The sequence below is a fragment of the Diabrotica undecimpunctata genome, chromosome 6 (assembly GCF_040954645.1).
Source record: "Diabrotica undecimpunctata isolate CICGRU chromosome 6, icDiaUnde3, whole genome shotgun sequence".
Lineage (NCBI taxonomy): Eukaryota > Metazoa > Arthropoda > Insecta > Coleoptera > Chrysomelidae > Diabrotica > Diabrotica undecimpunctata.
In genome coordinates, this window is record NC_092808.1 from 54,313,163 (window position 1) to 54,339,422 (window position 26,260).

The window sequence follows — 26,260 nt, forward strand, 5'->3', positions numbered from 1 at the left end:
GGGAAATATACTGAGAAGCCTAAGACCACTGATAAAATCCGATATATATCGAGAAAAACAAAGGTAAGGATATATAAAATTATAATAAGGCCATCAGTGATATATGGTAGTGAAGTGTAAACCCCCTTCTTCAATAACTGCTAAAGAACCTTATATTTCCAGGTACCAAATGTTTATTTAAGACATATAGAGCCTTAATAATAGTCCAATTTCACTGCGTTCATTAGATAAGTGTATTGATGTCCCCCGCTTTTTTTACTCTAATAATTTTTGAAGTCATCCTATTTATACTTTTTACAATTTTCAACGGTATCTTTCACAATATATTCCTTGTTAACGTGGATGGTTTCTATTTCAACTAATGGGTAGAAGATTTCTGCACCGATTAATATGTCTATACCTCTAGAGATATTAAAATCTGGATCCGCCGTAGATATGTTATTTGGAAAAAGGGAAACTGAGTAGCTTTGTTGCTATACGTCCAATTACCAAAAAGCCTAATGTAGTGTTAAATATCGAATTGATAGACGATATAGAAATGTATGTTTATTAATGTTAATATTTGTAGCACCAACAACCATTATTGGTATATTCAATTTTTCTGAATTTAAACGGAATTTACCGAATAAATCTTTACTGGCGAAATAAATACTTAAGAGAATGGTTTGAATGCAGTAGTGCAGAACTTTTTAGAGCGGCAGTCAACAGAGTCCGCATAGCCATGATGATTTCCAACCTTCGATAGAAGATGGAACTTAAAGAAGAAGAAGAAGGCCAAATTCGATTGAGGGCTGCTATTTGAAAGAGCTCTACACTGCACTGCTCCTTTAATATATGTTGCCAATACAATAGTCGTAGGTAAAAGTATTTGCCCAAATTTGTTTTTTGAAGAGCTCGTTAAGGCAATGTTATCATTAACAGAAGCTTAAGATGGCTTGTCAATATGCAATAGTTTTTTATGATGCTTAATTTAGAACACGTTCTAAATCCTTGTGCAGTGCAACCGTTTAAATTATGATTAGCACATAAACAATTCTGACGTAATTTTAATTTCCTTATTTTATCCACTCGTGAAGATACGAATAAATCTTTAAAGGTTTTACATCGATAAATTAAATGAGAACCGCTACAATACGGCCATTTAATTTCAGATGTAAGAAATGTTTGCGATTTGGAATATGATTTGGCGCGGCCATAGGATTTGTCATTAAATGACGAATACGTTTGTTTATATTTAGTAGTTTCCTTTGCCAAGGATTCCACTTGACTGCATCTTCTTCTTCTTTGGGTGCCGTGTCCGTATTCAGACGTTGGCCGTCATCATGTTTACAGTTTCCTGAAACCTTTCTGTGTCGGCTGCTGCGCGAAATAATTCTTCTACTGTGGAACCACACCACTGTCTAATATTACGCAGCCATGAAAGTTTCTTTCGACCAATCCATCTCTTTCCTTCAACTTTTCCTTGTATTATAAGGCGAAGTAGATGGTATTTAGGTCCTCTAATTATATGGCCGAAGTATTCTGTTTTTCTCCTCTTTATGGTGTTTATGAGCAGACGTTCTGAATTGATCATTTGAACAACATCTTCATTGGAAGTGTGCGAAACCCACGATATCTTTAGGATTCGTCTATAGTACCACAATTCGAATGCTTCTAACTTGTTTAGCATTGTGGTTTTTAACGTCCATGTCTCACAACCATACAATAGGATGGACCACACATGACATTTCAGGACCTTCTTACGAATATTCATCGACATGTTTCTGTTACATAAAACTGGTTTCCAGGTCATAAAAGCCTTACGTGATATTTCGATCCTGGTTACTATCTCTTCATCAGAGTCACAATTTACATTTAACCAGCTGCCAAGGTATTTGAAATGATTTACCCTTTCGATCTCCTCTCCATTAAGAGAAATCAGACCTTGATCTATATTGATATTTTCAACTGCCATCCACTTTGTCTTTGAAATGTTGATTATTAGGCCTTTCCGATAACTTGCTTCACTGACTAGATTAAGTAATGTTTGGAGATCTTGTAAATTTTCTGCAAGAATGGCTGTATCGTCAGCGTATCTAATATTGTTGATTACTTCTCCACCTAGTCTTACTTCCTCTTGTCTGTCATCCAAAGCCTCCCTAAAGATTTCTTTAGAGTACAGATTAAAAAGAGTGGGTGACAAAACACAACCCTGCCGTACTCCACGTTTGATGGATATTTTTTCAGTCAGACTGTCTTCAATTTGGATAGAGGCTACTTGATTGTAATATAAGTATTTCAGGCGTCTTATATCATAGTCGTCAAGTCCTGCTGCCCGTAGGCAATCGAAAAGTGTATCGTGTTGTACTCTGTCGAACGCCTTCTCGAAGTCGATGAAACAAACATAAACTTTCTTTCGGAATTCACAACTTTTTTGTAATATAACGCGCATACAGAATAGTGTCTCTCTAGTTCCTAGACCGTTTCTAAATCCAAATTGCTTATTACCCATCCTACTTTCGCATAGAAGGAATACTCGGTTTTGTATAATTCGTTTTTGACTGCATCTATCTGACTAAAATTCAAGAAACTCATTTAATTTTGGTTCCTTAATATGTTTTGTTATGAGAGACTCATCCCAAAGTTCATCTTCCAATCCAATTTTGAAGTTAATAAATGAATCAATAAAGAATTCCCCTGCCTCTACAGATTCAACTGGTAATTGTATAGCAATAAACCGAAAATTATCGTTTAAATTTAGCATATTTCGTTTATATTTCTCAGAAAACACTGTTAGTGCGAATAATGAGCGAATAAAATAAAACATAATGATCGATGAACGAGAATGTGCTGGATATGTACTATATTTATGTTTGTCCCAAGAAGATCCCTATGATTTTCTGCATAAATCTAGGAATGCGAAAAAAGGGAAAGACTCACCCGTTTCTGCTTGCGCCGCTTGTTGCTTTCGATGACGTCTCGCTCAGGAATTCTGATCTTAATATACTATCCGGCTGGAAGGACCATGAAATGAACTGTATAATGTATCAACAACAAGATACAAACCGCTTCATTTAACCCGAAAATGATTAAAAAACCAAATACAGTATATAGCTTAAAAATGGTTAATTTACTTAATACTTAATTAAATTGTCTCTTTATTTTTTACTAAGGCCATTCCTAATACTTTACAGGAGTTTGTTTGTAATTTTCATTTATAATACGAAGTGATCAGAATAAGGTGTTCTACATTATTATTAAATGTTCCTTCTACACAATTTACTATTTTTACTGGGAGTTAACCATGATTTTAATTTAAAATATGTTTATTTTGACACTTAGATTTCCACCTCAGAAAACTTGCATTTTGAGGACGATACAATTGTGGCTAATTTTAGGTGAAAATAGTAAGTTGTATTAAGATACCGTAAGAAAATATGTTCCTATTTTGTTCTTTTTCCGAATTTGGCGTCCGCCACAAATGTAAAAAAAAAATAAAAGTAAAAGTGTCTTACTTTTTCTTTTACTTTTTTACTTTTTAAATCCTGGCTACTCAGAAATAGTAGGGAAACCTTGTTACAAGTGAAAAAGAAGTGGTTGTGGCTAATTTCCCGTTATTATTTATTATCTTGGATAAATATGTTAGCAGCCTTAGATTTTTAATTAAGGGATTATTTAATAATTCTAAATAATTAATGCCATCTCTGCTATAGTCTTTCTTCCCTGAATAAATTGTAAAAACGTTAATCAATAAGTAGACAGACTACAGACACATCAGACTTAATGAATCACATTCCAAATAAAAGATTCAAATCCGACCCGTATACCAGTATCCACATATAAATTCTAAGTCTTAATAAAGATTTGTGGAAGGTGTAAAATTTATCGACGTAAGTAACACTCAACACGCCTCTTATAAACTTTACGATGCCCAGAAAAATTATCGTAGATTTATAACATTCACCAAAACAAACTGAGAGGTACACTTTTACTCTCAGAAAAACGACCAATATTATGGACCCCAAACAGAGAAGACACATATCTGGAACCCGTACAAGATGTTAAACTGATTTTAAATCGATTGCATTTGAATATTTAATGAATAAGTCGACACAAGGTAGATATACAAGGTGACTTTCTTTCAACATCTTTAAAAATAGTATTAATATACTGTTCTTCTTTCGTAACTAAAATTATTAAAGTACAGAGTAGTCTCTGACGTCTCTGTATTAAGATATACTGGTATATATTGATAGTTCGGTTTTTTAAATATAAATCAGTTTTCAAAATAAACAAAAATTTTATGTATCTATTCTATTTTGTCATGAACAATACATCTTAGTATTCAAATTGGTTTCATTATTAGGAAATATAAAAATATAATAAACAGGCGATTTTAGGGTCTGATATCTAAGGTCTAAAGTATAAGATAAAAAAGATGTACTAAAATATCCAAGTTGCAAGTATACTTTTAATACTTTACGAAAATTGATATACGTATATTTCCATTAACATTAAGTAATTTATTTTCTTTCATTTTATTATAATATCTTACTTCTATTGTATTTAATATATTTATGTCTTAAGTTCGTATTATTTTGTTTACTTATGAGTCTCGTGTCGCTTGCATGAAATATAAAATTTTATGTTTGTTTTCTAGTCCCATCACAATCTTTTAAAATTTGGACAATTTTATGACAGTTCTGACAAGTCCGGTATTATATGTACGAGCCCTAACAACTAAATGTTCGGACAAACGAAAATTTATTGAAAACGTTCATCTTCACGATCTTTCTTATTGAATCAAAGAACGAGATCAATAATACATAAAAATCTATCATCAATAAAAAAATACTGAAATGGCTCGGTCTTTATAAAGTTTGAATTGCAGCGTTGGCGGCAAAACAAACGAAAATGTTGCATAACATCGTGACAACTAAATGTTCGGACAATTCAAGAAATAACTATTTGAATAATAATAATTATTATTATCCCAGATTTAGCCATACTCTCACACTCCCTCTAAGGGGAAAATTCACTCATCCCAGATACCTAAGGTATCAAAAGGATTGAGCTCTGGTTGGACTCTTTCCATGTTAACGAGTCCTAGGTGACTTGGTACGTCGGTGTATCTCCCAAAAATGTTCGCACGCATCTGAACGTCGAAAGTAGCACAGCTTTCTGCATGATCTTATATAGACGTTCATTTAGACCCAGCTTTTTTATATTTTCTAGGAGGTTCTTCGGGATGACTCCAGTGGTAGAAAGAATAATAGGTATCGTCTGGGTACTTTCCATTCTCCATTGTCTCCTTATTTGTATTTCCAGATCTCTGTACTTGGCGATCTTTTCGTTGTACTTAACACGCAGATTATTGTTGTTAGGTATCGCCACACCGATTAGTGTTGTTTGTCTTGTTAGTTTATTAACTAGCGCGAGATCTGGTCTATTATGTGCTACAGTTTAGTCTGTGAGCACAGTGCGATCCCAGTACAGCTTCTAGTTGTCATTCTCAAGCATACTCTCAGGAACGTATTGATAATATGGGAGATGGTTTGTTTGTAGAAGTCCCAGTTTAAAAGCTATCTCTTGATGGAGGATCTTCCCTACTGAGTCATGCCGTTCCTTATATTCAGTTGCAGCAAATCCCTAGCAGCCACCGGGAAGATGTTGGATAGTTTCTTGGGCTTGACATATCGTGATTTGTCGTTTTGGACCTGAGGGTCTTTGACGATATATTTCAGGTAATTTTTGGTGGGTATAACCTGATCCTGAATGGCGAGTAATGAACCTTCTGTTTCAGGGAACATCTTTCCTGATGTCAGCCAACAGTTCGACGCTATATTGTCGACATAGTCTGGACTGACTTCATTCGGATGTCGCCCATGCAGAGGTTTACCCATCCAGATGCGCATTTTTTCGTTCTTAGTAAGATGGTTTATGCGCATTTCTTGTTCCCTCAGTTTGATCGGTGTTGTGTCATCTACTGCATAAATGGCGCGATGAAGTGTAGATGTCTTCGCCTGCACCTGAAAATAAGTTTGTAAATTAGTAATCTGTTTTTCTAATTGCTCGCTTATATCAATAAGTCCTCGTCCTCCTAAATACCGCGGTAATGTCGTTCTTTCTACTGCACTTCGAGGATGGTGTTTTTGTGAGGTTTGTTCGTACTTTTCGCTGAAGAGTTTCTATATCCGTTTTAGTCCACTTAATAATCCCAAATAAGTAACTAAGTGCGGAAAATGCGTAGGTGTTTAATGCCTTAAACAAATTTTTACTATTAAGATGTGAGCGGAGAAGCTGTTTTACTCTTCGTATGTACTCTGATGTTAATTCGATTTTCATTTGTTTATGGTCAATTTTCCGCTCTTGCCTTACTCCTAGATATTTATACATGTCATTTTCGCCATAGCCTGGAAGTTTTGGCCATTTTGCATATCGAATCCTCCGGGCTGAACCTTTCCCTTGACTATATTTAGTACACGACATTTGTCCAACCCAAAGTGCATACTGATATCATTTGAAAAAGTTTCTACAGTTTTTAGCATTTGATCTAAGTGATTTCGAGTGGAAGCCATTAGTTTTAAATCATCCATATACAACAGATGATTAAGCTTCGCCACTACAGTATTATTGTTTTTAGTGCTAAAACCTGAGTCATTGGAGTTCAATAGCTGGGATAGTGGGTTCATCGCTAGACAGAACCACAATGGACTCAGCGAGTCCCCTTGGAATAGGCCGCGGTTAATTGCGATATTTTCCGTTTCGATATTGCTTTCACCAGGTATTTTGAGGTGAATTTTAGTCTTCCAATCTGTCATTATATGTCGTAAAAGGTCACTATATTATCATCGACTTTTTTGGTGTATGCCTGGTTAGAAATGACTGAGTCGATAATAAGTTGTTCTTTGCAACCCATGGAATCCTTAGCGCATCCTTTCTGTTGAGGTTCTATGATATTGTTTAGAGCGCAGTCTTGGTAGATACGCTGGGCTACACAGGATGTGACCAATTTATACAGAGTTGGAAGACAAGTAATTGGGCTGTACTTGGCTGGATCTTGGGTATTATTTTGATCCTTCGGTATTAAATAAGTTGTTCCCTGAGTTAGGAATGATGGTATTTCCTGCGGATTAGAAATAACACGATTAATTAGTGTTGACAAGCACTCATGAGCACACCAGAACTTCTTAAGCCAGAAGTTTTGAACTCCGTCTGGTCCAGGAGATTTCCAGTTATGAAGCTCTTTGATGATATTAGAGACTTCTTCTGTGGTGAAGGGTTCGTAGATAGTTGTACGGTAGTGTGGACAGCTGTGCTTCGTATCTTCTATCCATCCAGCATTGGTGTTAAGAGCAGCTGGTGTGGAAAGTTGATTTCCCCAAACCTCCTGAATTTCTTCTTGGCTTGGGTATGATTTATTGGCACTTTCGGCAGTGGAATTGAATTTCTGATAGAACGCCTTCTCGGCATGCTCAAAAAGCGCATTGTCACATTTTCGGCTGTTACTAACTTTGTACCTTCTTAGTCATCCTGAATAAACGGAGAGTTTTTGTTTTAATGTATCCAGGCACTGTTGGGCTGTGTTGTTTTCTGGATCATATTGCGAGTGTCTGGCAGTGCTTAGCATTATTTGATCAGCTTTTTTAATGACTTTTCTACTTGTTGTTTCTCGTATATATTCTGTCATTTGACCAATGTTCCTACGCAATAATTCAATCTTGTTTAGAAGCCGTTTCTCCCAGGGTGCAACTCTATTATCTGTCCTTCCGGCATTGGTACCCCGTCGTGTTCTGATCTTAATTCCCATTAAACTAGTTGTTGCTGACTTGACCTAAAGAGAAGGTCACTGTACTGTACGACTAGTTGAAAAAAATATCTTTGGAAAAATCCCATTGCATCCCCTTCATCATTGCAAAATATCTGGGTTTGAGCGATCCTGACAAGTATCCTAACAGTCGCTGTCTGCTTCGAACATCCGCAACTCTTCTGGCAGATGCTGGAGACAGTATGATAATGTTGAAGTGGCATGGTGGATGGAAAAGTACGTCAATTGCTGGAGGATATATGAAGAGTAGTATATCTTCAAATGAGGTTTTAGGGACGCTGGCAGGCATACTTTCTGGATCTGGCTTTTCCTTGCACAAAGGGATGCTGACAGGCATACCTTCTGCATCTGAATATATCTGAACTTACATAGTTTTCTTACATAAACTTTGAAACGCAGACAATGAAACATAATTCAACATTTCGTGCTGGCAATCTGTCTATTATAGGATCTTTCCAGAATTGCCAATTTTATGTGAATTCCACTAAATAATGTTTGAAATGTATGAATTATTTTAGCCCGAAAAGTATTCTCCAAACTCCTTGTGGACTTAATATTTCATTTTGAGATCCACGTTAATTGTTAACTAAAATGCTAATATTTCCCGTTTTTAAGGTTAAAAAATGTTAGTTCTATAATCTTCCTTTGAAACTCCTTTGAGAATTGTTTAAAATAAAAACCTTCGTTCTAAATATAACAATTGCCTTTTTTTCTTATATAACAGGGCCGCTCATTAAGCCCTAGGAAATAACAAGTGTGTGATATGTTAACTATATCCAAGGTAAAATAAATAAATAATATCCAAATGAAAAATAAAAATACAATAGGTAATGAACTAGTATGACATAGTAAAAAAAAATAAGCTGTGTTCTCCACTTATTTTCGTAGTCATTGATTTTGTTGTCTCTGGTTATTCTAATCGTCTAATTCATTATATCTGTACTGTTTAGTCACTATAACATTGTCAACATTGAATTAAACGTTGTCTCGATTGTAGCTGTTTGTTTTATAGTTGCGATTAAAATTTATGGACATATATTTAAAAAACATTTAAAATGTAAAAGGGAAACAGAAAAAGACTTTCTCATAATTGGTTTTATTACAATATAGACGACCGGTTTTGCTTTTTATAGCCCATCATCAGGTCCACTATAAAAAAGGGTTACTTAACCAATAACGGTACAAGTTTTAAAGTGAGCACTATTAGCTCTATTATTATAAGCGAAAAAGATACCAGCATCAGTTTGTCGCAGAGTGTTTCGCAGGGTTTAGTACTAGGTCCCACCCTGTGGAATGTCCTGTACGCCAGGCTATAGGTGCCAAGGGAATGCACTCTGTAGCTTATGCCGATGATCTCGCACTGGTTGCGAAGGCTAGTCAGAAAACGGACATGGCTAATGCGGTTAACGCAGCCCTGCATCGTATTAGTAGGTGGATCAGAGAAAACGATCTACAGCTAGCACCTCAGAAAACTTAGGTGGTAAAAACACCGGTTGCACCGGTTAAATCGGTTAAGTATCTTGGAGTCTGGTTGTTGTAGGGACTGAGGTTCGGAGTACACATCCAAAAGACGGTAGAGAAGGCGAACCGAAGCCTGGAGGCGTTGATACGGCTAATGCCAAACATTGAAGGCCCAGGTAGCACCAAAAGAGGGGTGCTAAATGGAGTGTTCAAGTCGGTGGTAACATACGCTGCCCCCGTTTGGTGTAGCGTACTGAACACTGCGAAATACGCCAAGCTGATGGAGACTTCGCAAAGGCGAATGCTCCTCAGGGTATCTAGCGCATACAGGGCGGTTTCAAATAAGGCTTTGTATGTCATTGGAGCGGTGATACCGATCGTATTGTTGTGTAAAGTGCCAGCGAGGGTGTATGCGAGGAAGATGGAGGGAAATACAGATGAGAATGAGAGAGAGAGAGAGAACGATAGAGGAGTGTTAGAGAGAATGGGTGAATGATAGCGGAAAGGCAAGGTGAACGAAGGAGCTTATTGCTGATCTGAGGCCGTGGTGGGAATGTATGTTCAGGAAACTAGACTACTTAGAATAAGCAAATCTACCTCGTCACACTTTACTGTTTGTGCGGTACCGGATGCTCTCGCACACATTTTTAACTGCCAGAGATGGGCAAATAAGACGGAAGACATCGAGACGCGAATAAGTTTTAGGCTGGATGAAAGAAACATGGTAAACGTAATGATGAGAGGAGAGAAACAATGGAGAGAACTACAGTGTCTGATTTTTAGGGTGATGAAGAAGGAGCAGGAGGACAGAGGAGGAAATTGAACCAGGGATTTGAAATCTTGTTTCTTTTTCTCGAGAGCCAAGAACCGGTTAGTACCAAAATTAGTTCATGGCCTCACGGAAGTATTTTCGTTCTTTTTATTTCTTTTGGTAATAGGCAATACTTTTTTTCTGATTTACGGTGATAGGTATGGTTATTTGTAAGTTTTTCCTTAATATAATATAGTTATTCTTCTTTTAAACTAACGGTTAATATAAGTATTTTAGTTGTTTATTGAGTGGCAAGACCACTACTCTGGAACGGTGGTGAAGGTTTTAGCCGGAACACAATTAATCGGGCACTATCCAGGCGTCTTCTGGCTTAGTTTCCTACTCGGCCAAATCCAGAATTTAATGGATACCCTCTTAGGCTCTTACTGGAATCTGACAAGACGCCAATTAACAAAAAAAACTTGATTATTGCCAGGGCGATAAAACAAAATTACTGTGCATAAAAATGAGGACGGAAAAATATAGTGCATATATTCTTATACACTGAATTTTTGTGTGCAATTAAAAAAACCGAGAAACGAGAAACAAAAATGAAAAACACCACTAATCTAAAGGGACAACACAAAATAAAATAAAAACCAATAAAAATGTCAAATAAAATAGTGGGAAGAAGTTATTTTTCTGTTTATATATTGAAAAATGTTTTTTATGCAAGGATAATGTTTTGATTTTTTATTTAATGTCTTATTATATTCAACAGAATATTTAAAACATTCTACAGATCAGTCAAAATTACTCTAGTCATTACACAACATCGATTTTACCAATTCTTAGATAATACTATATATTTTGTATACCGGTTTACTGGACTATCGGACTTTTTATACTGGTCTACTCTATAGAAACCGTTTTATTATTTCTCTCCTTCGATAGCCTACCTTGTTCTTGTAACTATATGCGTAAGAAAAATTACGATATGCTATGCCTGTCTGGATTGAAATCATTTTAATTACCAATAATTAAAAAAATATGTGGACGTAAATATCTGAAATGAATGACTATTGTAAGTAGTTAAAAATGCCGTGAGCTATCATCAACAACTTTGTTACCTAGCTGGAAGTACATCTCATATTTTAGTGTCTCAGCAGCACTCTCAGTTCTCTGCATAATGAGACAAGAAAGGCTAAATGACGATATTTGTTAGCTTAATGTAAAGACTTCAAACACCGTTTTAAGAAGTAATTGAAGAAATTATATTTTTAATAATCCAATAATTTTTTCAATGTGTGTAGTAATTTCATTAAATCTATTATTAAAAATAAACCACAACTTAACAAATAGAAATACTTTCTTGTGATATTTGGTCCTCCAGATCGAAATCCGTTTTCAAAATAAAATTTGGGAATAAATTAAAACTAATTTATATATTTAAAATTAATAATTATTAATAATAAACTTACAAAAGTACAAAACAATCCGCTGATACTATCTATCAACTGTCCTGTTAGCGGCTAATATAATAAAACAGCAATTCTCGAAATTGATAGAATGGCTCATATTGCAGAATCCATGCGATAATACGAAGTTATTTGGCCCGAGAGTTCAAGACCATAATGCAGGAGTAAAAACCGAGATAGAGAGCATTGCAGAGACATGGAAAAATGTCTGCTCTATACTGCTAGAATACAATAAAGATGCAATCAGAGAGGTGGAACCAATAATCTTACGAGGAGAAGTAGAGAAGGCTCTCAACCAACTAAGAAACAAAATATCACCAGGGATCCATGGTATAACAGCGGAGACTCTACAAGCAATGGGCGAGATTGTCGTAGATGTAATACTGGATATGTGCAACATGATGTGGATCTCAGTTGACTGGCCTGATGAGTGGTGCGTATCAACCTATCACGAACTGTATGCACCAATTACAGAACTATTGCCCTTATTCCCCATGCAAGCAAACTTCTACTATATAAAATCAATGAACGACTAAAGAATCTTCCACTTCTAGAGATAGCCGAGAACAATGCGGATTCGTACCACGAAAAGGAACGGGGGAGCAGATATTGAACACCAGACTGATAATAGAAAAAACGAGATAACACAACATACCAATGCTTCTCTGTTTCGTAGATTACACAAAGGCTTTCGATTTAGTAAAATGGGATCCCCTCTGGAGTATAATGAACAATATTGGAGTACCCAACCACCTAGTTAACCTAATAAGAAATCTGTATGATGAGAACTCAGCCACATTTAAAGTACACGGAATATATTCAGATGCGTTTAAAACAAAGAAAGGAATTAGACAGGGCTGCATACTATCACCATTATTGTACAACATATATTCTGAATATATAATGAGAATATAATGAAGTCGAAATGATTACCAACACTGAACGGCTAAGCTGGATAAGCAAAGAATTTGAACTCCAGATCAACACCGGAAAAACCGAAATAATGATCTTAGACAGAGCAAATAATAATCTACCGCACATACACCAACTGTCGAATTTTGATGTGCTAGACAGATTTATGTACTTGGGTTCCCTGGTATCCGCTATTGCCTCTCAGAAATCAAGCGTAGACTATCAATGGCCCTAACCGCAACAGCTAAACTGATTAAAATGTGGAAACAGTAACAAGGAATACTAAGCTCAGGTTGGTCAATGCCCTTATTTTTCTCATTGCTACATACTCAGCTGAAACATGGACGCAAACAGAAAAATTCATAGGAGTAAGATCGAAGCTCCTCAAATGTTCTTCCTTTGGTTCCTATTCGTTTCGAATATTGGCGATCATTCTGGCTATATTTTATTAACTGATTAACTGATGCTTTAAATAGATTAGTTGTTGTTGTGGAGAACTATTTCCTCAGGTTTTTTAACCATGATATTTTTCTTCTCCCAATTCCTCGCTTTCCGAATACTTTGCCTTGAAGGATTAGTTTCAGTAATCTAAATTTAGTATCGTTTCTCATTATATTTCCGAGATATTCTAATTTTCTCCTTTTAATGGTATACATCACCTCTATTTCTTTCCCCATCCTGAAATGTAATTCTATACAAGAATTCTGCGCGTGTTCTGGACAAAACGTAGAAACAACCTATCAATTCTAGAAGAGATTCATATAAAAGATAGGCTATTAAAAAAAGTTAAACAATCATATCTAATTTGCTTCGCCCACATAGCTGGAAGAACTGGGACCATGGAACTATTGATAGTAGAAGGAAAGGTAGATGGCCGAAGACCAAAGAGAAGATCCCTAAGACGATGGACAGACCAAATAAAGTCTCTGGTGGGAAAATTTCTACATGGAGCTGTCCATATGGCACAGAATCGCAGCCACTGGAGACAGCAATAATAATATTTAAAGTGACCACGTCTCGATAAGGGTTCAAGGAGTGAGGAGTATATATATATATATATATATATATATATATATATATATATATATATATATATATATATATATATATGAGCCCCTTCCCATGGCAGTTGGCCCACCTACGGAATTTGCAGTTTAAGTCGATTGCCATAAACAAATTATATTCTACATGTTTTTGTTAGTTCCTATATTAATTAATATGGCTTTTTTATTAATATTTATTAAAAACATTACCCTTATGGTTTTTTATTTATTTTCGACAATAAAAAAAATTCACTAAACCCTGGCTTTGCATTCAGTTATGCCAACATACGTTGATTTTTTCAAAATTACATTAAATCCAGAGTTACCTATGGAAAAATGACATCAAAACAATAATATTGTCAGTTAGTGTCAAATGTATTTTGTAGTATTGTATAAAGTTTTTGCCGTTTGTGGATTTTACAAACGGTCGAGGTAAAGTTATCGATGAGAAAATTTGTTCAATTATTATTAGATTTTTTAATTCTGGAAAATCCAATTCGGAAATCGCCAATATGTTGCAATTAATTATGACGCTATAGTGTAAGAAATATAGTCAGAAGATACCACAAGAACTACAGGTTCGGTCGTCACAAAACCTAGAAATGTACGAAAAAGTAAAATAAGCGAAGCAGATCAAAGTGAAGATTGGACTCGGTTGCAATGGAATTCAATACAATGAAGTGATGAGTCCAGATTTGAAGTGTGTGTTGAAGAGAGTAGGAGTCGCGTGATTTTCAGGAACACTGAAGCTTTCCATCATGACTGTCTGAAGAGAAAAGTAAAATTTCCTGCATATGTCATGATCTGGGGCAGCATGTCGTCTAAAGGTGTGGGAAAGTTACCTACATATTATCGATGGGATTGTAAACACGGACAAATATTTGAATATTTTGGAAGAATCTCTTTTACTGATTATGAAATACCGTTTAACATCAGCGGAAGATTTTGTCTTCCAGTTTGAAAAACTTCTGCTTAAAAAGTTGAAAATTTTTATCGAAGACGACTTATGTCCGACCATAAAATTTGGACTTTGAAATCATCACTTTGTTATTGATCAAAGATTACATGAAGGATAATCTATCAACTTAGAAATATCCTTCTCATTTAATATCCAAAAATATTAAAATCAGATCTCAGAACGATATTTCACGCTGCACCACAAGTAAGTGTATTGATGCTAGTCCCATCTCTGCTTTGCACTAGTGACCTACCGACTCATGAGTAAGATGAAAATATATTTTCCCATGGAAAAAATTATATTGTTAAACTAAATGTTGGCCAATTTGGTTTTTGCCACTTTCTAACACATACACCATCAAAACAAGATTATAACAAACTCCTTTGTTTTTGCAAATATGATATTGTATTGATAGGACTACCAAAAGGCATTCGATTGTGTAAACTCGATAAATCTTTGGTCCATTTTAATAGTGATGGGTACACTAATACACCTGGTGGCGCTTAATAAAAATCTCTACCAGTCCAATATCGCAATAGAACGACTAGATCAGAAGTTCTCAAATCAGTTTAAAGCTAAACGCTGGATTATGTCATGATGAGTGGTTTAGAAGGATGGATCGGAAAATCTTCAATTTATGATTTGCCGATGACACACTTGTTATTATTGGAAGTTATTCTGGCAGAATCCATAACTATCTGAGTTAAACTAAATTTATCATAAGTATTTAAACATGAATTAGATGAGATGGAAAGATGGGATGAGATGAGATGAGATTAGATGAGATAGAAAAGATGGTGCGATAATTTAAACAATTTAGGAGACTAATATTGACGAAGGGGCTTTAAAGCCTACATACAAGAAAGAAGAAGAAGAAGTATTTAAACACTATTATTGAGAATAAATATTGCTGTTTAAGTGAAAAGAACTTAAGACGATCTTTCAAATCAGATATCACGTGCCATATCCTCCTATTTATTATTTTCTTACATCCTGGCGCCCGTCCGCTATTTTATAATATATTATTTTATAATGATTGCCTCACTAAAACGTCAGGGACTATACAGCTGCCTTAGTGGGGTTGATTGGAGTGTTATAAACTTACACTGTATATGCTTTATTTTACAATGCTACATTAACACCTAAATAAATGTTGTGAGTTTATTATTAATAGATTGTTTAATAAAAGACGGACCGTGTTGATGGGTTGTATCCAATTATCACCATGTAAATATCAACATGTTATCTAAAAAAGGTAAAGATTTTGGTCCCAAGGTGAATGAATCCTACTTACTATGTATTGAAATTATATTTGGAAGAAATGGACAGAAAAAATTCAGTACCGTTAATAACAATTCCCATAGTTTTGCATGTTATTAATTTAGTTAGACATGATAATGAAACTGTAAAAAAAAGTAACGTGATATAAATGCATCAAGGAGAAAATAGGAAACTTAGATTTAAATGCAGGCATCTAGTGACAACCTACATGTGAGTACATTTATCATCACGATAAAATAAATTTATGAAAAGTTATATGCAGTTTACTTCCATTAAAAGAAATGTAGGGAAAATATTGGTGGGAAACATTTAAAAAAATGGCATGTTTATATTATACTAATACAATAATTGCTAGATTGATAGATTTCAATCCATTTTACTGTTGACAATAGTAAAAGAATGTCACTTTCTTACAGCTTAATGAGTCTCTTTAATTCAGATAGATATCAAACATAGAACAAACTATTTTTGAGAATAATTTTGAATGTAGGGTAAATCGAGGAGAGACGGCGCAGGAGGTTAGATGGCGCGGTACGCATAAAACGAGATGTACTGTACTGTAACGACAAACGTAGTTTACCTTGCTCCGGCATTGGAAAATGATTACGTGCTTAAAGCGTGTTTAAATGATCGAAAAAGCTTTACTATTTCTCCGAAAAACTTGTATATTGTTTGTGAAGGGTACAACAATTGTTATCAAAGATTTTGCATCCAAGATTTGAGGTAATTTTTTTCATATTTTTGGTTACCTATATTAAGTATATAAATATGTGAGGAAACCTTAAATTATAATTCTAACCTAAAAATTCCTAGACATGTGTAAATTGAGAGTAGTTATTCAATGCGTCATCTCCCCTCATATAAATAGGAAATGGCTCACGTATTGAGAGGAGAGATGGTGCACTTGCAAGGAGAGGATTATTTGATATAATAATAGTTTTTTGTATAAAAATTTGGTAATGTTTTATTGTTTTATTCATAGAAATATTCTATTTCAGAAATGCCTACAAAATACATAAGAAAGGGTAATTCTTGTCGAGGTCAATGGACTGAGCAACAATTAACAGAGGCAGTTAATGCAGTAAATACTAAACAAATGGGAGTGAATAAAGCTGCACGTGAATATAATATTCCAGCTTCTACATTACGTAGAAGAATATCAAACAATGATTGTAAAAAAGCGTACTTTGGGACCATCTTCAACACTGGGATTGGTAGAACGCAAAATTGTAACTCATGTTAAGAAGCTGCAACAACGAGGCTTTGCTTCGACTAGAGAAGATGTACGTTCCATGGCATTCAAGTTAGCTGAACGCATGGAAATCCCACATAAGTTTAACAAGAATACTGAAAAAGCTGGATATCCTTGGTTAACATTATTTATTTCACGAAATCCAGATTTGTCCGTAAGAAAAGCCGAAGGGGTGTCTCTTGCTCGTTCTAATGGAATGTGCCGTAAAGATGTTGAACAATACTTCATACTTTTGGAGTCTTTTCTCATTGAACTTGATCTATTAGATAAACCTGGCCATATTTATAACATGGATGAGACTGGACTACAGCTAAATAATAAACCAGGATATGTTTTAGCCATAAAGGGTTCAAAAAACGTAGCAGCCATCACATCTGGTGAGAAAGCCATTTATTCCTCCTGCATGTATTTTTATGCAATATTTATTCCTCCTGCATGTCAAATAATAGAACAGGTAAATTCCATAAAATATTTGGGAACAAATATCAATAGTCAGTGTAATCCAAAAAAAGAAATCCTATCAAGAATCGAACAAGCAAGGAAAACATTCATGAGCATTAAAACATTTTTTACAAGATCAGACCTTAGTCTACAGCTTAGAATCCGAATGATCAGATGTTACGTTTTTTCTATCTTACTGTATGGCTGTGAAAGTTGGACAATGGACTCTGAAATAGAAAAAAGAATAGATGCCTTTGAGATGTATATATACAGACGAATGTTGAGGATTCCATGGGTACAAAGAGTTACTAATGTTGAGGTACTTCGTCGCATGTGTAAACAAAAAGAATTACTAAGAATAATCAAAGAGAGGAAAATGCAATACTTGGGTCATGTGCTGAGAGGCGAAAGATATGAATTACTTCAAGTTATACTGGAAGGAAAAGTACAGGGCAAAAGATCAGTAGGAAGACGCCAGAACTCGTGGCTGAAAGACCTGAGGAGATGGTTCGACCGCTCATCCGCAGAGATCTTTCGCGCAGCAGTTTCCAAAACTACAATTGCCATTTGGATCGCCAACCTTCGAAAGGAGACGGCGCAATGAGAAGAAGAAGAAGATGTATTTTTAAGGGAAAAAATAAAAAGAAAGAGTTTGAAGACGGAATGCCTCCAGGGTCAGTGGTTTACATGTCTGAAAAATCGGCTTATATAAACAGTTCTATTTTCTTGGCCTAATTTACTCCACGAAAACCACAGGGCAATGTTTTGCTGATTGTGGATGGTCATTCTTCGCATTGCAGCGATCCTGACATTCTTGAATATGCGGAACAAAATGGCATAACCCTATTTTGCCTACCTAGCCACAAGACACAGTTATTGCAACCTCTTGACAGAGCGCTTTTTAAATCATTAAAATTATATTACCAATTTGCTCGCAATTCGTTCATGAAGAATAACCCAGAAAGAAAAATAACTCGGCTTCAATTTGGGAAATTACTGAAATTTGCTTGGGGAAAGTCTGCTATGGTTAGTAACGCAGTATCCGCTTTTGAATCAACTGGAATTGTACCTTTGGATTCTTCTGTAATTCCCGACGATGCTTTCTTGTCGGTGGAGGACAATGTACCGAAGGAAAAAGAAATTAACTCTCACCTTTCAAGGCCTGAATTACAACCTAAAGCTGGTTATAGCAACTGGAGTGATTATCAGCTTGACAAAAGGGGGGGACTAGATTTGTTACAGAGTACAGAAACTACAAGCAAAAATCACTCTGAAATTGATATGTCGATTAGAACTGTAACATCTGAAATTACTCCAGGAAAATTGCTTGATGAAATCTCACCTCTACCAAATAAACGTGAAGTATCTGCGGTCAGAAAGAGAAGCAAACAGATAGCAGAGATTCTTACTTCCAAAGAAACCATTGCTAGAAAGAAAGAAAAGAGAGAAAAGAAAAAAGAGAAAGAAAAGCAAGCTAAGGCTTTGAAAAAGGTGAGTTTTAAAAACAAATAAAAAGATTATTTCTAAAGGCAAAGAAAACAAAACCAAACAAAACAAAATAAACACAAACAAAATCAAACTAGTTTCAGAATCTTCTGATAATGAGTCAATAACAGTAAGCCCAAAGATGATTCAGATATGGATGATGATTCCGATGCAGAATGTTGTGCAGGATATTTAGAAATATATTCACAAACTTCCAAATCGGACGACTGGCTTCAGTGTATGCATTGCAAGAAATGGTTTCACGAATCTTGTAGCAAATACTTTAATTTCTGCGACCTTTGTGGCAAACTTATTTATTCAACCTAACTAAGAAGTACCTAACTAGTTATGTATCATAAAAATTAGTTATATGTAACGTAAAAATGAGCTATCTTAATTTTTTTTATAATACGCCATCTCACCTTCTTCATAGAGCCAACTCTCCTCCGTTATGTGGGTGAGATGTTTTTTTTTTCATACTTATATTTTTTAACATAAACTAATATATTTAAGTTTCATTATAACTATAATCATTATATGAAGTTTTATTTTACTTCCAAATTTCAAAAACTTTTAAAAATACATCCATTCTAAAAAAAGTGGGCCATCTCTCCTCGAATTACCCTACTAAAATGTGAAACTAGATTAAACATAATAGTTTATGCAATACTACTAACAAAATGCTATTTAAAAAGTTATACGCTAACACTTTTTGAGAGGAACACATTAAGCATCCCTGTAGTATTTTAATATACTTATGGAAGTATATCCAACATGCGAGTGCTTTATAGACTGATCTAAGTTATGTGTACTCCAGAAATGGCCAATATTTTTCTAAGGAAATATTTCATGGTGCAAGTAGCGACACAAGTCGACATTAATAGGTGCAAGGAATGTCACCTCGTCTCGCAATGAGCCTGATGCACATCTCGCGCCAGCAGCACTAGTCGGGTTGTTTAGCCAACAGAAACAGAGGCACACAGGTAAGTGATGGATGGGTCCCGCGAGTCGCCTTCCATCATGCCGATGCCGGTCCAATCAAGCAAATGCAAATTTTCTCCTCAACCCGCCGACTATTCACCCAACCTTCTTCCTTTATTGGGGATAACTGGAGTCCTAGAAGGAGCTTCTTTGCATTCAAAGATAATGCGTCAAATTGAGAGAAATTCACGACTAAAAAAGAATGTCGGTCGTTCGAGCCTACAAAGAAAAAGCTCTAATGAGCCTTAAACTTATTTCTAACAGTAACATTAGTCGACCCATTTCAACTTATTTCAAATGTATGTGGTTTTATTTTATTATGAGGGGATAGAAAAACGTTAGATACACTTCATGTGTATACATATACATATTCTAATATATACTCGCATTTTTTAATATCTAAATATAATACAATTATCATTAAATAAAAGCAATTGAAAATTATTTTATTTTTATGTTAAAGGATCTAAATGGGAATATTCTTGACATTCCGTAAGGTCTTTAACGGCAGAAAATTGGTTGCCACATTATCTCTATTTTGCTCTCTCTCTCTCTATCTCTCTCTCTGATCTTATAGTCAATTACATAGAAACGGAAGATTTTCTAGTATGAATTGTGAATTTAATATGGATATAATTAGATAAAAATATTCGAAAGCTGTAAATAGTTAAGGCCTACAATAATTATTCTTAACACTTATCTTTGTAGTCCACACTCACGCAGGGAATGGCCCAATTGTCCCAGACCAATAGAGCACACCGAGTGAAAAAGCTCAAAGGATTTTGGGCGTAGAGTGTCTCTGTCCGCAAGTGTTGATCAATAAATACATAGTTTGCAGCGCTTAATGGTTTTGGTTATGTTATTGACATGATATTTGACATAAAATCTTTCCCGTCTTAGACAATAGTTATCAAAATAACTATATACGCACGTAACTACGCCATCTAAAAACAAAAAGAGAAATCAAACTATTTCTGCCTAGCGAAACCGAATTCAAATGTTTACCACTGTGCTTTCTAAAACTTGCAAAGTAAACATCTTGATAAATTACTAGGCAAGAGAATCTAAAATTGCATTCCACATGCCGTTCATCATGGTCAAAATTCGTAGTGAATTCAGTTTCTGGTACTCTAAACGGAGTAAAGCAATAAAACATAATGACGGTATTAGATTTTTGTTTTGATACAGGGCAGCGACAGCCGCTTATACGTATTTCGACCTCTTTAGGTCTCCTCAGAGCGGTATAGCCACTACTCTGAACCAAAACAAAAATTTTTCCCGTCCTAGACAATAGTTATCAAAATAACTATATACGGACATAACTACGCCATCTAAAAACAAAAAGAGAAATCGAACGATTTCTGCCTAGCGAAACCGAATTCAAATTTTTACCACTGTGCGTTCTAAAACTTGCAAAACAAACAGCTTGATAAATTACTCGGCAAGGGAATCTAAAATTGCATTCCACATGCCGTTCATCATGGTCAAAATTCGTAGTGAATTCAGTTTCTGGTACTGCAAACGGAGTAAAGTAATAAAACATAATGACTGTATTAGATTTTTGTTTTGGTACAGGGCAGCGACAGCCGCTTATACGTATTTCGACCTCTTTAGGTCTCTTCAGAGCGGTATAGCCACTACTCTGAACCAAAACAAAAATCTTTCCCGTCCTAGACAATAGTTATCAAAATAACTATATACGGACATAACGCCATCTAAAAACAAAAAGAGAAATCGAACGATTTCTGCCTAGCGAAACCGAATTCAAATTTTTACCACTGTGCTTTCTAAAACTTGCAAAGCAAACAGCTTGATAAATTACTCGGCAAGGGAATCTAAAATTGCATTCCACATGCCGTTTTTCATCAAATGAAAGGCAAATATCGAGCACAGTTTATTAATTAAATCTTGCCCAAGTACTTTCGCTTCCTAGAGCATCTTCAGGGGCATTTCGCCAATTTTGGCCTATCCAACAATCTGTTGAGAATGTCATTAACATAAAATTGTACATTACAATACACTACACAAGGACAAACAGTTTAAAATTTAAAAAAAGGAGCAATAATGTAGCTTTGCCGTTTTTTAAAAATTATAAACTGTTGGTCCTTGTGTAGTGTAGTGGAATGTACAATTTTATGTTTATGAAATTCTCAACAGATTGTTGGATAGGCCAAAATTTACGAAATGCCACTGAAGATGCTCTAGGAAGCGAAAGTACTTGGGCAAGATTTAATTAATAAACTGTGCTCGATATCTGCCTTTCATTTGATCAAAGTTAATAATTAATACAGCTATTGATCAATATTTACCTTTACTTGATTGTGTACGTCAAAACCAGATGAAGAAATTGATTACGATAGAGCTTAATCGGTAATATGCAAAACCTTTGTAATTGTATATGGTGATTACTCTAAGTTTACTCTTTTGAAGCTCTAAGACTATTTTGGGTAACTAGGAGAAGGTTATAACAATCTTTTTGTTTTGCCTAGAATGTTTTTATAGGCTACACTAGGTTCCTTTTTCCATTTTCGAAGATACTTCACCATACAGATTTTTGTTAACTGTTTTACACGGTTTTGTTTAGACAATTAGGGCAATATCAATGGCTTCTCGTATAATTCTTTGGTTTATAGAAACGGATGGAGGCTATAGTTCTAAAATTTTAAAAATCAATTGTGTAACCTGTATGGAGATGATGTTGGTCTAGATTTGAAACTGAATCGCAACTGTGAACGGAAATGAATGTTCATGGATTCTGTTTTGTAGTCTTCGGTTGGTTTGGCCTATGTAAGATAGTGGACAGTTTGCATAACGAGTTTCATAAACACTATGTTGTTCATTGGGGATGTTGTCTATGACCTATCTTATAAGAGATGAAAGTTTTTCGTGTATTTGGGCATTGATGAGGATAGTGATCGGGTCAGTGACTTCTTTAATATAAGTAAGAAAATCTTTTGTATGATAATGGTCTTATTCTTTGGATTGTATTGAATGGGCGTTAGCTACCATTGGATGCTTCTACTAATATGATTTTCGCGGTAACCACTTTAGACGAGGGTCTGTGTACAGAACACTATTCTGCAGATCTATATGAGTCGTCGAAAAGGCCTATTGGTATAAAAATAAGCGTATTAATGATTTGATAATTTTGTATGAGGTAGTTAGCATGTAAGTAGTTAGTATAGATGAATTTTCAGTAAAGTGAGTAATGGAAACCTTTAAATTGATTTTTCTTTGTGAGAACGTCGAGAAATGGTAAAAATGAATCAGTTTCCACCTCCTCCGTAAATTGGATCCTAGGATGTATGCCATTCAGATGGGTTTAAAAAGATACCAAAGCGTTTTTGCCATGAGGCCGAATGACGAAAGTATCGTAGCCAACATTATGATTTGTCAATGATGAGAATAGTGATCAGGTCGTGAAGTCTTCCAAGAGGATATTGGCAATTACTAGAGAGAGTGGGGAACCCATTGGGGACTTTTCTGTAGAATTTATTTTGGAATATGAAATAAGTGTTGTGACATAAAATGTTTAATAAGAGATAATTGATCTTGCTGGATATTGTGTTTAGATATTGATGGTTTCGTCCATAGTAATATTTATATAATATATTGTGATGACTTCTGTTGTTTTCTACAGACGAGTTGTTGTATTATAAGAAACAAGTTTGTAGTCCGGAGTATTGTTGAAATTTGCTTAATGAGTTTATGAATAGAAGAAGAAGTATTTAGGATGGCTGTGGCGTTTCCTTTATCGGCAGGAAGAGTAACTATATTTGGATTTTATTACTGGTCTTATTGAATGGGTCTCGTATTGATGAATCTTTGGGGTAGAAGATTTCTGAATTTCGAAGAACTCTGAAGTGCATAGCTATTTCAGCATCATCAGAAATAAATTGGAAATGGCTTCTTTAGCGTGACAGATGATTGTCTCAACTGGATTGTAACTCTGAATAACAGAGAAATTAAAACATTTTGACTAACCTTAAATGACAGTGATGGAAAAGATGTGAATCACTATTGGGTTCAAATTGTACAGTTATAGGATTTGTATTTTGTAGGATAAATAGGTATACTGATAAAACTCTTTTTCAGTTATGGATTTGTATTCAAATATGTTTAAAGTTTTCTGTGTGTTTACACCGTCGAAACTAGCCTATAATTTGGTATGTGTATTGAGATAATGAATAGATGACCAGGTCTCAAAAATATGGGTATTTGCGACATATAATTTTTAAGCACATTAAATTGCGTCTAATGGAATGAATACTACATATATATATATATATATATATATATATATATATATATATATATATATATATATATATATATATATAATGGGTGTTTTTTTTTAGAGGTATAGAAATAGAAGTTGGCAACACGTTTTTAAGGGGCGGCCATTTTGACAGCTCTCAGGTGATTATTATTTACTTTAGTTTGACATTTCAATATGAATAGACTGACGCCTGAACAACGCTTTCAAATTGTGCAAATTTATTTTGAAAATCATAGTTCTGTTCGGAATACGTATCGCGCACTACGTCCATTTTATGGTATACATAATCGCCCATCAGAGCAATTAATTCGATCAACTGTGGAACGTTTCGCACCACGTTCACTCTTAATGATAATACGCATCCACAGAGATGTCGTACAGTGCGTACAGAAGATGTTGTTGCTGCTGTTGAGCGTAGTATAGAGGAATACCCGAATCAGTCTATACGCCATCGTGCACAGCAGTTGGATATTTGTCCATCCACTTTATGGAAGATTTTGCGAAAAGATCTTGGTTTGCGTGCTTACGAAATTCAACTCGTGCAGGAATTGAAGCCACACGATCACCTAGCAAGGCGTAGATTCGGTGAATGGGCCCAAAACGAAATCGCCGTTGATCCCGACTTTCAAAAGCGAATTTTGTTTAGCGACGAAGCTCACTTTTGGTTAAATGGCTACGTCAACAAACAAAACTGCCGTATTTGGAGTGAAGATAATCCTCAAGTGTATGTTGAGAAACCACTATATCCAGAAAAATTGACTGTTTGGTGTGCTTTGTGGGCTGGTGGAATCATTGGTCCGTACTTCTTCAAAAACAATGCTGGCCAGAACGTTACAGTCAATGGTGACCGCTATAGAGCCATGATTACTGACTTTTTTATTCCTGAATTGAACAACCATAATGTGCAGGAGCTGTGGTTTCAGCAAGACGGCGCAACATGTCACACAGCTCGTGCCACAATGGATTTATTGTGGGAAACGTTTGGTAACCGCATAATCTCGCGTTTAGGACCCGTGAATTGGCCTCCAAGGTCGTGCGATTTAACACCGTTAGACTATTTTCTGTGGGGTTATGTGAAGTCGCTAGTCTATGCCAATAAGCCTGAAACAATTGACGAACTGGAGGACAACATTCGCCGCGTTATTGCCGATATACGGCCACAAATAGTGGAAAAAGTCGTCGAAAATTGGACCTCCAGATTAGACTACGTCAGAGCCAGCCTTGGTGGTCATATGCCAGAAATCATATTTAAAATATAATGTCAAAAAATTATCTTTCAAATAAAGTTAATTTCCTGTTCATACAAAAAATAATCTTTGTTTTATTCCACTTTAAAGTTCTATACCTCTAAAAAAACACCCGTTATATATATATATATATATATATATATATATATATATATATATATATATATATATATATATATAATATATATATATACAATATATATATATATATATATATATATATATATATATATATATACGTACAAGATGAGATATTTTAATGGTCTAATAAAATTTTCCTTTCCTTTTAGTGGTACCAGTGTAACCTAGACTCTTTGCCAGCATTAATATCAACGAAATTTGTTCAGCTGGGTCCAGATCAAGATACAATAGACTTTTTAGAGCAGTCTGAGAAAAAATCAGATTGGCTTTTTATGCAATTATGGCATTCATTGGTTAAACTTTTCCTGGGTGTATTTATGACTCAAACTTCAATAAATGGGTAAGTAATTTTCGTTAGGTTTTAACTAATTTTTTGCTATTTTTCCAATTGAAATAAAATTGGTTTAATCTAGTTTACTGCATTACAGAAAAGCCTGTAGTAGAAGAACATTTTTTAGTGCCCTGTCTTTGACAAAAGTTTTAAATCATTAATATAATTGCACTTTGTCCTTCACTTTTCAAGAAAGTTATACGGTTCTTCCCTGTAATCACTTTTTAGGTTTCTTCTCAAAAAATACCTATTTTACACGCAGTTTCGATGTATTTTACCTTACGAGGTATTTAGCAATACTCCAATACAATATTATTTACCTCGCTTTAGAATAATAAAACACAACAACTGACTCGTAAATGCCACGAGGATTTAAAATAATAGGCAAGCAATTATACAGATGCTGGAATAA

At 35.0% G+C, this 26,260-nt stretch overlaps 1 protein-coding gene across 2 annotated transcripts in view; it reads left to right on the forward strand.

Annotated features, from left to right (window-relative positions):
- Nucleotides 1-26,260, forward strand: part of LOC140443448 (protein-L-histidine N-pros-methyltransferase) — a 772,543-nt gene that overhangs the window by 214,641 nt on the left and 531,642 nt on the right. For both annotated transcript variants that reach the window (XM_072534711.1, XM_072534712.1), the window contains exon 2: nucleotides 25,667-25,857. In XM_072534711.1, coding sequence (XP_072390812.1) covers nucleotides 25,667-25,857 — 191 coding nt within the window. The remainder of the gene's footprint in view (nucleotides 1-25,666; nucleotides 25,858-26,260) is intronic.